At 47.2% G+C, this 14,015-nt stretch overlaps 1 protein-coding gene across 1 annotated transcript in view; it reads right to left on the bottom strand.

Annotated features, from left to right (window-relative positions):
- Positions 1–75: 75 nt before the first annotated feature.
- The window catches only part of SPATA21 (spermatogenesis associated 21), a 28,428-nt gene continuing 14,488 nt past the window's right edge, over positions 76–14,015 (bottom strand). Inside the window, exons 6-8 of the mRNA XM_027522519.1 lie at positions 1,692–1,867; positions 837–1,014; positions 76–401 (exon numbers count right to left, since the gene is read on the bottom strand). Coding sequence (XP_027378320.1) covers positions 359–401; positions 837–1,014; positions 1,692–1,867 — 397 coding nt within the window. The 3' untranslated portion in view covers positions 76–358. The remainder of the gene's footprint in view (positions 402–836; positions 1,015–1,691; positions 1,868–14,015) is intronic.

Raw genomic sequence — 14,015 nt, 5'->3', positions numbered from 1 at the left:
ACGTTCACCATTCCCTTCAGCAAGGGGGAAGAGTTCCTGCCCTTGTGGGGCTCCTAGTCTGAGGCCTGGAGACAGTCATCTGAGGACAGTCCCATTCTGTGCTTAGAGAGTGCACAGAAGGTCAAGACTTGCACCCAGGCCGCCTCTAGCAGGACACCTGGCCCTCGGCAGGCTTTCGGGGCGAGTCTGCCTTCAGGGCTCTGGAGCCTGAGGCCCTGTGCTCTGACAGCCGGGTGGCACAGAGGCACAGAGGCTGAGGTTCTTGTTTATTGGCTTACCAGGCCGCAAAAGGAAAATCCAGCAGCAGTCCCTGCCCGATGACCCGTCTGTCCGCAGGCAGAGTCAGGACTTCACAGGGTCAGTGGGTTCGAGCCGGCACAGAACTGAGACGGCCGGGTTCCCTGGGGGAGAGGCGGGAGAGCAGGGCGAGAGGGAGTGGCCACCCTCTGCCCCGGTTCATCCCAGCAGGCCTGGGGAGGACCGCTGCAGGCAAAGCTCACATCCACCTGGCTGCCGAGCCGGTTTCCTACTCCAAAAGCAGAATCAGACTCAAAGAACTTGAGAGTTAAACCCTGTGCGTGAGAAGGGCAGGTGGTGCCAGGGAGTCCTGGGCACCGAAAGGCAGAAGTACTCTGACTCTGGAACAATCTGCCCAGCCCACAGGCTCTCAGAGACTAGTTTCTTCCCTCTTCTGTCCTTTCCCCTCTCGTCCCTGGAACAGCAGTGTCTGCATCCACCTCCTGGAACGCTGGATGCCCCTTGGATTAGGCCCCGGCCCTCTGACACGGCGGCGGATGGGCCTGCGCCGGGGCCTGCCGTGCCCTCGGGGTACCCACCTGCCTCCCTGAGAGCCAGTGTGCAGGAGGATGCTGTGGATGTCGGGGCCCAGGCCGGGGGAGGGGCACTGCTCCAGCTCATAGTGGCCGCCCTGCTTCCGGCGGACCGTCTTCTTGTCCAGCCGCGGGCAGAGTGGGATGCAAGGCACCTGGGCGTACGGGCTCTGCAGATTGGCAGCTGGCAGTGGTAGAAGAGGCAGGAGAGGGGTGTTTCAGAGCACGCTCAGCCTTGGGAGCCAGGCCGACCCCTGGGAGAACCCGGCTCTGCCACAACAAGCTGGGTGGGTTTGGGCCACTCACTGGACCTCCCTGAACTGCTACAGAAGCTGGAGATGATTGTGCGTCCACCTCAGAGCTGATGAGGATTTAAGGGAGCGCAGGGTAAGGGCTAATAGCAGCTTAGAAAGGAGCACGTCTAGACACTTGGAAGGCTCCTCGTCCACCCACTTGGCACGCAGCAGGAGTCTGGCCTGCGTATAAACTCCCCTTTCTGACACATGCGAGCTGAGGGGCCTTACGCAAGTTGCTTAAACTTTTAATTTTCTCAGTGTAAATGCGTGGGGTATTAATAAACACATGATTATGATGACTGAATTCTAGCACATCTGCAAAGGGCTTATCACAGTGAGTGACCCCAAGAGTGCTCAAGAAATGATGAGCTGGGATTGCTCAGCCCCTCTGCCCTCCCAATCCAGGCTCTTGAGACCAGCTGTGCTCCCTGGGCTCAGGCTCAGGGTAAAGAGTGTGGGGGGCTGGGCTGGAGCGAGTGGTCGTCAGCACACAGCTAGGCCCAAAGCAGGGAGCTGCGCCTCGGCCCCGGCTGGGGGAGCCACTGGGGGAGCCCGGGGCCCTCACCGTAGTTCTGCTGCTTCAGCCGGCTCAGGACCCTGAGGACTCTGCGTTCGGGGATTTCCAGGGTGTCTGCCTGCGGGGGGCTGTAGGGAAGCTTCTTCCGGGGCCGCAGCCGCCCTGTGGCCGATTCCGTCTCCCGAGCCTTACAGGCGCCTTCCTTCAGCTTCCGCTGGTAATAGCTGGGGAGGCAGCGCCGCCCAGCTCAGCACTGCCTCGTCTCCTTTCCCCTCCTCACTCCCTCTTCCTGAGCCCCTGTTCTGTCTGGCCAGCTCAGGAGCAGGGGCTCAGGAGCTCTGGGTGTTCGTCCTGGCTCTGCCATTCACTCCTGTGACTGTAGGCAACTTACTGCCCTGCTCTGAGCCTCAGTCCGCCCGTGTGAAGTGGGGGAACAGTTCTCTCTCCCAGTCACTGGACGTCACCTGACTTCTCAGGTGAGTCGGTCAACATTTTATAGTGTTAAAAGCAAAGACTAACAAGACCCATTAAGCATTCAGCAGACTGGCCCAAGAGCTTGGTAAATGTTACCATGAGTTCTGTCACGGGTATTTTTACTTAGATGTCCAAATGCTTTGTAAGCCAGCTATGCAGTTAATTCCTGCTCATCTTCCAGATTTCAGCTTAAGGGCCATCTCTTCCAGGAAGCCCTCTCTTCCAGTAGACTAGCTGGGCTCCAGCTTATAGACCCCCTGACAGCCTGTACTTAGGCCATCACAGCCCACTTAATATTCCTAACTCATCACTACTTGCCTTTTCCCCACTAGACTGCAGCCCCACACGTACATTCATTCATTCAAATATGTATCAAGTGCTTGCTGTGTGTGGCCACTCATCTCAGTGCTTGGGGAAGGGCAGCAGTGCTGCTGAGTCGCTTCAGTCGTGTCCGACTCCGTGTGACCCCACAGACGGCAGCCACCAGGCTCCCCCGTCCCTGGGATTCTCCAGGCAAGAACACTGGAGTGGGGTGCCATTTCCTCCTCCAATGCAGGAAAGTGAAAAGTGAAAGTGAAGTCGCTCAGTCGTGTCTGACCCTCAGCGACCCCATGGACTGCAGCCTTCCAGGCTCCTCCGTCCATGGGATTTTCAAGGCAAGAGTACTGGAGTGGGGTGCCATTGCCTTCTCCGAAGGGCAGCACAGAAGATGTTTATTTAAGGTCCTTGTGTTGTCTCCCAGCCCCACCTCTTACCAGCCATTGTCACAGAAACCACTTCTCCGTGGGCCTCAACCAGCTTTGCACAGGGACAGCCTGACGGGGTCTCACCTCAGACCGTACCTCCTGCTTCTTGCTGCAGACCTCTCTGACATGTATGCAGCCCAGAAGTGCAGGGGAATTAAACGGCTGTGAGGGGCACCCCTGACAAAGGAGCCCGCTCTGGGGTGTACAGGCTTCTCGCTCTTCCCCTCAGAATTCTGAGCCACCACTGACAGTCTTCCTCAGAAGACCCTGGGGTGGTCGACTCAATAGCACCTCCTTGTATTGACGACGACTCCTCTGTTCACACCCCTTGCCTCACTTCTGCTCCCTGGTATCACTTTCTGAATCAGCTTCCTAGGCCCTTATCTAGTCAAGAGTCAGATCCTGAACAAATAAAAATCATGGTCCTCATGTGAGTAGTGATGGGTGCTTTGAGAGAAAGTAAAAGCTGAGTAAGGGATAGTGATGAACTCCGTTGTTCAGAGTCAGGGAGAGTCTCCAAGGTGGTGACATCTGAGCAGGAGGAGGAGGGAGCAAGCTAAGGGGATGTCAGGAAGAGGCAGGCGGAGGGGACAGCTTGGGAAAGGCCAGGAGGTGGGAAAGAGTTGGTGAGCTCTGGGAACAGGGGGCGAGAGGTGGTGTGTGAGGGGTAAGGGGGTGGAGACGGGCAGCAAGCTGGGAGGTCCAGCCCGCCGGGGACTCCAGGCAGCGGTGAAGGGTGTGCGGGCTGCTCAGAGCAATGGACCGCTCTTAGGGCTTCAGCTGGTGGCTAAGCTGGGCCTCTGCCTGTCCTGACAGCCTGGTGCTGGGGGTTTTCATGAGGGTCACACACAGGAAATGAACTCCAGAGCCCTCGCATGGAGACTGGGTCCAGATCCCTGTGTAAAATTACAACCTGAAAAGGCAACATCCTGAGTAAAAAGATGGACTAGAAAATAACTTCACCCAACGGGAGCCCACAGAACTGATCAGAGGGTGTGCAAGCTTCTCAGTCACAACTTTAAAGGAAACTGCTTGCTCTCTCCTTCCTCTCCTTCCGCTTCTTACGGGCTTGAATGTAGATGTGTTTTGGTAAACTGGCTTAGGATCGACCCAGGGAATGGTGGGACGATCAGTGGGGTAGAAGCTGGGTGCCTGAACAACTCTGCCTTCCCACCTGCTTCCTCCAGACCATCCATGTGAGAAATAAACTACGTTGTTTAAACTACAGCACACGGGTCTATTCCTTAACCAATACACTAATCTAGAATTCTGTGCCCAGCTGAGCTGTTCAGTAAGAATGACAGAATAAGCATTTGTAGGCATACAAAATCTTAACACTTTTGCCTCCCATGCATCCTTTCTCAGGAAGCTCCTAGAGGGCATGTTCTTCCAAAATGAGGGCAGAAACCAAAAAAGAAAAGGAAGATATACATACAGGAAATAAGAGACCTAACACAGAAGACAGATGGACGTTAAAGATGGTGAACAGATCCCACGAGGGCAGCGCAATCCCCATAGCGGACAACCAGTTTAGATGAGGTCACTGTAGCTAAAAACACAGAAATATCTAGGGTGGGCATTCCCATACCTGGTGTTAGCTTTCTAACCCCCAAAAGCTACTGGTAAAACATGCTTCCTTTTTTTTTTTTTTTTAAGCAAATCAAACCAAGAAAGAGTAAGCAAACCAAGAAAAGGTAATACATGTGATCCAGTAGCCAGAATTCCTATCGGAAGGAAGAATTTCTAGGATGACTACAGACTCCCAAGATGACAGCTCTGTCACAGGCCTAAAAGGAAATCAATCCAAAACTGAGAAGAATGGAGTTATTTAGAGAATGCTGCCAAGAAACAGAAGTTTTAGGAAGGTGCAAGAATTATCAGTGAACACAAAGGAAAAACTATCAAGGCAGGGCTTCCCTGGTTGTCCAGGGAATGACACCTTGCAATGTGAAGGACCAGTTCAACCCCTGGTCTGGAAGATGCCACGTGCTACAGGGCAACTAAGGCCCCGCGGCACAACCAGCAAAGCCCGCGTGCCCGGAGCCCGTGCTCTGCAAGCGGAGGCCCCTGTAGTGAGGCGCACGCACCGCAGCAACTAGCAAAGCCCGCGTGCCCGGAGCCCGCGCTCTGCAAGCAGAGGCCACTGTAGTGAGGTGCACGCACCGCAGCAGAGCAGCCTCCCACCCCCGCCGCTCAGCCCTGCTCGCCACAACTGGAGAAAGCCTGCATGCAGCCGTGAAGACCCAGCACTGCCCCCAAAATTGATATTTCTAAAAAAGGTGATTGTCGACTGAGAAAATAAAACAAGAAAGAAAATTAAATCAGTATTATAAATGCTCAGCTATGAATAATTGCATAGCTATAATATTAGAAACCGCAAATATTTAGTAAAAAAGTGATAATATATTGGGACAGGGAGGAGCTGAAGGGACAGTTGTATCAGACAGCTAAATTCTCACCGTAACAGGAAGTCGGGAGACAGAAGTCGATAACCAGTATGTTGTAGTGCATCCGTAGCATGTAGACATAAATGCCAAAAATACTCAAGGAGAAAGAGGAAGTCTGGAGAGGGTGTGGAGAAAAGGGGTCCGCTCACACTACTGGTGGAGATGTGAACTGGCACAGTTCACAGTGAACTGTGCAGAGGTTCTTAAAAAAAATGAAAAATAGAGTTACCATATGACCTAGCAATCCCACTCCTGGGCATATATCTGGACAAGATGAAAACTCTAACTGAAAAAGATACGTGCACCCCAGGGTTCACAGCAGCACTATTTGCAATAGCCAAGACATGGAAGCAACCTAGATGTCCATCAAAAGATGAATGGATACAGAAGATAGAATATAAAGTGGAGCAGTAATCATAAAAGAATGAAATAATGCCTTTTGCAGCAACACTGATGAACCTAGAGATTATCACAGTGAAGTATCGTCAGAGAAAGACACTTACATGTGGGATCTAAAGAATGATACAAATGAACTTATTTACAAAACAGAAATAGATTGCTGTAAAAAGTCTGTGCTCCACCTCCTCCCATTTCCCCTCACCCCAGTCAGCACTAATCTTTTTACTGTCTTCATTGTTTTGTCTTTTCCAGAATATCATGTAGTTGGAATTATAAACTATATAGTCTTTTCAGATCAGTTTTTTTCACTTCAGTTCAGTCGCTCAGTCGTGTCCGACTCTTTGCGACCCCATGGACTCAGCATGCCAGGCTTCCCTGTCTGTCACCAACTCCCGGAGCTTGCTCAAATTCATGTCCATTGAGTCGATGATGCCATCCAACCATCTCATCCTCTGTCACCCCCTTCTCCTCCTGCTTTCAGTGTTTCCCAGGATCAGGGTCTTTTCTAATGAGTCAGTTGTTCGCATCAGGTGGCCAAAATATTGCAGTTTCAGCTTCAGCATCAGTCCTTCCAATGAATATTCAGGACTGATTTCCTTTAGCATTGACTGGTTTGATCTCCTTGCAGTCCAAAAGACTCCCAAGAGTCTTCTCCAACACCACAGTTCAAGAGCATTAATTCTTCAGTGCTCAGCTTTCTTTATAGACCAACTCTCAAATCCATATGTGACCACTGGAAAAACAATAGCTTTGACTAGACAGACCTTTGTTGGCAAAGTGATGTCTCTGCTTTTTAATATGCTGTCTAGGTTGGTCATAGCTTTTCTTCCAAGGAGCAAGCATCTTTTAATATCATGGCTGCAGTCACCATCTGCAGTGATTTTGGAGCCCAAGAAAATAAAGTCTGTCACTGTTTCCATTGTTTCCCCATCTATTTGCCATGAAGTGATGGGACCGGATTGCCATGATCTTAGTTTTTTGAATGCTGAGTTTTAAGCCAGTTTTTTCACTCTCCTCTTAACTTAGCAACTGAAAAACAACCAATTCTACTGTATAGATGTAGCACAGCTAATTTATCCGTTCACCTACTGAAGGACATCTTGGTTGCCTCCAAGTTTTGGCAATTAGGAATACAACTGCTATACACATCTGTGTGCACGTTTTTGTGTGGACTGAATTTTCAGTTTTTTGGGGTGAATCTCAAGCGGCACAGCTGCTGGGTCATGTAAGAGTTTGTTTAGTTTTGTAAGAAACCACCAAACGGCCTTCCCAAGTGACAGTACCATTTTGCATTCCCACCAGAAATGAAACAAGACTTACTCTGATTCCACATCCTTGCCCGCATGTGAAGACTGTCAGCGTCTTGGACCTTCACCGTTCTAACAGGTGTACAGTAGCATCTCATTGTTGTTTTAATTTGCAATTCCCTAATGACACATGATGTCGAACATCTTTTCATATGCTTGTTGATCATCCATGTACCATCTTTGGTGTTTATTCAAATCTTTTGCCTATTTCTTAAGCAAGTTGTTTGATTTCCTGTTATTTCATTTAAAAACTCCTTTGTAAATTTTAGATAACTTTTTATTAGATAAGTTTTGAAAATATCTTCTCTCAGTCTGTGTCCTGTCTTCTCACTCTCTTGATATTTGGTGTTTTGTGTTGACATTTGCACTAAAGCTACAAAACAATGGGGGGGATGTAAAACCACCTTAGCATAAATCAAGGAAGCGGCACCAAACTCCTCTCAGAGTCACTGTATTCTTCAGTGCCAGGCCAGGGCTCACATGCTGTAACCAGAAGATTCTGCATGGTACAACTAAGATCTGGCACAGCCAAATCAATAAATAATTTTAAGAAAAATGATTTCTGATTAAAAACACACTGAGTAAAACAAGAAAAATCCTTGGTGAAAATAAAGTTATTAATTGTATTAAACCTTGACTCTTGAGTACTTCGCGCTTGATTACTCCATAAATATTCTTTTCTCTTGGCTGCACTGGAGATCTTACTTGCAGCACACCAGTGGTAGAGAACCCGCCTGCCACTGCAGGAGACATAAGAAACGTGGGTTCCATCCCTGGGTCTGGAAGACCCCCTGGAGGAGGGCACGGCAACCCACTCCAGTGTTCTTGCCTGGAGAACCCCATGGACAGAGGAGCCTGGCGGCTACAGTGCATCAGGCTGCGCAGAGTTGGACACGACTGAAGTGACAGCATGCACGCATGCAGGACGGCTAGTTGCAGCATTTGGGATCTTTTCAGTTGCAACACGTGCAGCACGCAAACTCTTAGTTTCTGCATGAGGGATCTAATTCCCCGACCAGGGGTCGAACCTGGGCTCCTGCATTAGGAGTGTAGAGTCGAAGTCACTGGACTGCCAGGAAGTCCCTCTATAAATATTCTTTTTTAAAAAATATTTATTTATTCGGTGGCAATAGGTCTTAGTTGCAGCATGTGGGATTGGCCAAGGATGGAACCCAAGCCCCTTGCATTGGAAACAAGGCATCTTAGCCACTGGACCAGCAGGGAAGTCCCTGTAAGTGCTCTTTAGAAGCCCTGCTGCTGCATACTATGACTGTCTTGAGGAAAAGCGCGTGCGCCATTGAGTTGTGGGCTACACTGCTCATTGTTTTTTCTTTTGAAGGAGTTCAGAACCTGCCACCCCCACAATATGCCACTTTGGGATGTTGGTTATTTTGGTTTTGTGGGTGTTTTTTGTTTTGTTTTGGCTCTGTCACAAGGCTTGAAGGATCTTAGTTCCCTAACAAGGTCTCGAACCCAGGGCAGTACAGTGAAAACACCAAGTCCTAAGTACTGGACCCCCAGGGAACTCCATACTGCTTATTTTGAATTAAAGGCACTCGATAAACTGTAGATGCAAGAGGGGTACACTGACCTTCCTTTTTTTTCCTAAAAGCAGGATATAAATATGCCACGTGAGAGGTGCCTTCTCTATGGTAGGAGGAAGAAGCATTCTTATCACAAGAGATGAGGCTCAGAGGCCAAGAGAACTGTATCCAGTTAAGCGGTGTTTTCCTTCAGCCTGCCCGTATGAGGTCCAGGGCACACAGGAGCCTAGTGGGCCACGTCCATCAGGTCGCAAGAGTTGGACATGGCTTAGCGACTAAACCATCGCCACCACGTCACTTAGGCACTCTTCTACAGCGACTACTCTTTGTTCAGCTGGTATACAGGCACTTAGGCCTGGGCACTTCTTTGGGTCTTCATTTTTCTTGTGAGCGTTCTTCTTCTTTTGTTCATGTAAATACATTTTATGCTTTTCTCCTGTCTTATGTCAGTCCCAGCTGAAAACCCTAACAGGACAGGGGAAAACTTCAGCTCCTATATGTTTTTAAGAAGGATGAGTTAGCATTGTCTGGGACACCCTCCTCTGGGGCGGTTGGGGGGGAAAGGAGGGCTGCCCCTGAGAGATCCTGGGTCCTGACTAAACTGGCCCAAGTTAGCATTTCCAACCACATCATTCCTACCTCCTCTATCCATGCGATTTCCCAGGCAATACTGGCGCATGTTGCCATTTCCTTCAGGGCGTCTTCCCGACCCAGGGATCAAAGCCCGGGTCAGCAATTGCAGGTGGCCTCCTGCGTTGCTGGGGGACTCTTTACCAACTCCCTGGGGGAGCCACCAGGGAAGACTGGTCAAGAGAGGAAGGTAATAATTCCTTCTTGTCCCTTCCTTTCCAAATTCAGATCGGCAGGAAAAAAAAAAAACATTTGTAAGAATTAGTTATTTGGGATGAGACTCTTGCGAATTTGGTTTTGGGTACCCACTGGTCATTGATCCTTTCTGTCCCAGGCATGGCCTTCTCTGGTGGCTTAGACGGTAAAGAATCTGCCAGCAGTGCAGGAGACGTGAGTTCCATCCCTGGGTTGGGAAGAGCCCCTGGAGAAGGAGATGACAAGCCACGTCATCTCCTTTCCCATTTCTTCCCTGGCTTTAGCGGGCTTTAGTCCATAGGATCACCAGAGTCAGTCACAACTGAGCGACTGACACTCCCAGGGACAGCTATTGCTTTCCCTCTTTTCTCATTTTCTGTCCTGAGGTCTTAGCTGTCTGCCTGCCCGGGCATGCAAGTTGTCGGGCCGGTCTGTGTCTGTAGGTGGCCAGTTGTCAGGCTGGGAGCCCTGAGAATACACAGATGTCCTCACAGAAATGTGGGTCACATTCTGTTTATGGCTAGTATCCTAGGAACCATCGACAGTTCACGAGATGTGGAGGTTATTTAAGACTTTCTTTTAGCTGTCTTGGAGATGACTCTGGATCTTGGGAGGGCTGTATGTTTTGCACCCTCTTTGAAGATGCCTCTTGCATTTGTGGTTAAGTCATAAAAAGCTCATTAGTTTTGGTTTTGAGTCACTTGAAACAGGTATGCCTTTGGTTTTACAAGAAAAAAACAAAAAAGTTTGATACTGCCAGTAAAATTCACTGTTTGTAGCAGCTGAAACATGATAAGATGTTGAAGTGATTTTTTTTAAGGGATTATATGCTTAGAAGTTGGCCTGATATTCAGAGGCTGTGTTTCCTAAGCTAAAATAAAACTATTGTACTCAGAGGAGAAAAAAAGAAAAAAAAATTCTGAAGCCTTTGTGGAATTATTTATTAAAATATTCCAAAGCCACACAGCTCTAAATCTACAACACAGGAGTCTTGCAATTTCCATCTGGAGACCGGAAGGAAAAGTCTTCTCCTTAACATAAAGAAACAAATCCAAGATAATGCACTGGATGGGTAAGTCACCCTTCTTGGTATCATTCAAGCAGCAATCCAATTCTCTGAGAATTAAAAACAACTGTCCTTGTCTTGTAAAGTAACTCTTTAAAAAAACACCAGTGTGCCTCTAGGAGTAATTCAAAACCAGTCTTACCAGTCCCAAAACCTCCTTATTGTCTCAAGGCACTTTCAGATACTGTAAAATATCAGGACATTGGAAACAGAACAAAATTATCATGCACTTAAGAGGGCCATGTGGCACCAAAAGTCTTAAAGCACTTCTCCACAAATATTAGTAAAAAGCTTTAGCCTTCTGGGCAACTGACTTTAACTTGTTCCATCTGCCAGAAATATAATTTGGATCCAACTATTTTTTTTTATAGCCTAGTAAACTTCATATTATTGTACCTACCTCATAACTAAGGCTTTAAATGAAAGCCTTAAGACCTGTCTTGGCACCTGTCTGTATGTTTACATATGCATATGTATATATTGTTGCTGTTCAGTCGCTCAGTCATGCTGACTCTTTGCGACCCCATGTATATACACATATATATATAATATGTATGTAATGTTTTTCTACTCCAGACAGTATTCCTAAAAATTAACTTGTAAGAGAGCTGTATTTAATTGGCTTAAGGAAAGAAAAAAAAAAAAAAAAAACCTCTCTAAAGCTGAGACTAGTCAAACAAGCATATCTTATCTCTACCAGATGTTTACCATTATAATGGTATGAATTCAACCCAAGAACAAAATGTACAATTAAAGTGCATTGCTTGATGTGTGTCAACCATGACGGTAAATTTAAAGAAAAAGGAAGAGAGCGCTTTGTTGAAGTTCTGTGTTCTTTGCCATAGAACATCCGCCACTAGACCACTCAGGTATGACCAAAATCAAATCCCTTACAATTATACAGTGTAAGTGACAAGTAGATTCAAGGGATTAGATCTGATAGAGTGCCTGAGAGCTATGGATGGAGGTTTGGAGGTTCGTGACATTGTACAGGAGGCAGTGAACAAGACGAACCCCAAGAAAAGAAATGCAAAAAGGCAAAATGGTTGTCTGACCAGGCCTTACAAAGAGCTGAAAAAAGAAGATAAGCTAAAGACAAATGAGAAAAGGAAATACCCATTTGAATGCAGAGTTCCAAAGAATACCAAGGAACCATAAGAAAGCCTTCCTCAGCGATCAATGCAAAGAAATAGAAGAAAACAATAGAATGGGAAAGACTAGAGATCTCATCAAGAAAATTAGAGATACCAAGGGAACATTTCATGCAAAGACAGGCACAATAAAGGACAGAAATGGTATGGACCTAACAGAAGCAGAAGATATTAAGGAAGTGGCAAGAATACACAGAAGAACTATAAAAAAAGATCTTCATGACCCAGATAACCACGATGGTGTGATCACTCACCTAGAGCCAGACATCATGGAATGTGAAGTCAAGTGGGCCTTAGGAAGCATCACTATGAACAAAGCTAGTGGAGGTGATGGAATTCCAGTGGAGCTATTTCAAATCCTAAAAGATGATGCTGTGAAAGTGCTGCATTCAGTATGCCAGCAAATTTGGAAAACTCAGCAGTGGCCACAGGACTGGAAAAGTCACTTTTCATTCCAATCCCAAAGAAACGCAATACCAAAGAATGTTCAAACTACCGCACAATTGCACTCATCTCACACACTAGTAAAGTAGTGCTCAAAATTCTCCAAGCCAGGCTTCAGGAATACTTGCACTGTGAACTTCCTGATGTTCAAGCTGGTTTTAGAAAAGGCAGAGGAACCAGAGATCAAATTGCCAACATCCGCTGGATCATGGAAAAAGCAAGAGAGTTCCAGAAAAACATCTATTTTTGCTTTATTGACTATGCCAAAGCCTTTGACTGTGTGGATCACAATAAACTGTGGAAAATTCTGAAAGAGATGGGAATACCAGACCACCTGATCTGCCTCTTGAGAAATTTGTATGCAGGTCAGGAAGCAACAGTTAGAACTGGACATGGAACAACAGACTGGTTCCAAATAGGAAAAGGAGTTTGTCAAGGCTGTATATTGTCACCCTGCTTATTTAACTTATATGCAGAGTACATCGTGAGAAACGCTGGACTGGAAGAAACACAAGCTGGAATCAAGATTGCCGGGAGAAATATCAATAACCCCAGATATGCAGATGACACCACCCTTGTGGCAGAAAGTGAAGAGGAACTAAAAAGCCTCTTGATGAAAGTGAAAGTGGAGAGTGAAAAAGTTGGCTTAAAGCTCAACATTCAGAAAACGAAGATCATGGCATCCGGTCCCATCACTTCATGGGAGATAGATGGGGAAACAGTGGAAACAGTGTCAGACTATTTTTCTGAGCTCCAAAATCACTGCAGATGGTGACTGCAGCCATGAAATTAAAAGACGCTTACTCCTTGGAAGGAAAGTTATGACCAACCTAGATAGCATATTCAAAAGCAGAGACATCACTTTGCCAACAAAGGTCCGTCTAGTAAAGGCTACGGCTTTTCCTGTGGTCATGTATGGATGTGAGAGTTGGACTGTGAAGAAAGCTTAGCGCCGAAGAATTGATGCTTCTGAACTGTGGTGTTGGAGAAGACTCTTGAGAGTCCCTTGGACTGCAAGGAGATCCAACCAGTCCATTCTGAAGGAGATCAGCCCTGGGATTTCTTTGGAAAGAATGATGCTAAAGCTGAAACTCCAGTACTTTGGCCACCTCATGCGAAGAGTTGACTCATTGGAAAAGACTCTGATGCTGGGAGGGATTGGTGGCAAGAGGAGAAGGGGACAACTCCGAGGATGAGATGGCTGGATGGCATCACTGACTTGATGGACGTGAGTCTGGGTGAACTCTGGGAGCTGGTGATGGACAGGGAGGCCTGGCGTGCTGCGATTCATGGGGTCGCAAAGAGTCGGACACGAGTGAGCGACTGATCTGATCTGATGCAGAGTACATCATGAGAAACACTGGGCTGGATGAAGCACAAGCTGGAATCAAGATTGCTGGGAGAAATATCAATAACCTCAGATATGCAGATTAACACCACCCTTATGGCAGAAAGTGAAGAACTAAAGAGCCTCGTGATGAAAGTGAAAGAGGAGAGTGAAAAAGTTGGCTTAAAACTCAACGTTCAGAAAACTAAGATCATGGCAAACAGATGGGGAAACAGTGGAAACAGTGAGACTTTATTTTCTTGGGCTCCAAAATAACTGCAGGTGGTGACTATAGCCATGAAATTAAAAGACACTTGCTCCTTCAAAGAAAAGCTATGACCAACCTAGACAGCATATTAAAAAGCAGAGAGATCACTTTGCCGACAAAGGTCCATCTAGTCAAAGGTATGGTTTTTCCATTAGTCTTGTATGGATGTGAGAGTTGGACTATAAAGAAAGCTGAGCACCAAAGAATTGATGCTTCTGAACTGTGGTGTTGGAGAAGACTCTTGAGAGTCCCATGGACTGCAAGATCCAACCAGTCCATCCTAAAGTAAATCAACCCTGAATATTCATTGGAAGGACTGATGCTGAAGCTGAAACTGCACTACTTTGGCCACCTGATGCGAAGAACTGACTCAC

Source organism: Bos indicus x Bos taurus, chromosome 2 (assembly GCF_003369695.1).
Source record: "Bos indicus x Bos taurus breed Angus x Brahman F1 hybrid chromosome 2, Bos_hybrid_MaternalHap_v2.0, whole genome shotgun sequence".
Lineage (NCBI taxonomy): Eukaryota > Metazoa > Chordata > Mammalia > Artiodactyla > Bovidae > Bos > Bos indicus x Bos taurus.
The sequence above is the reverse complement of the archived record's forward strand: the minus strand, read 5'-3'. Positions and strand labels throughout refer to the sequence as shown.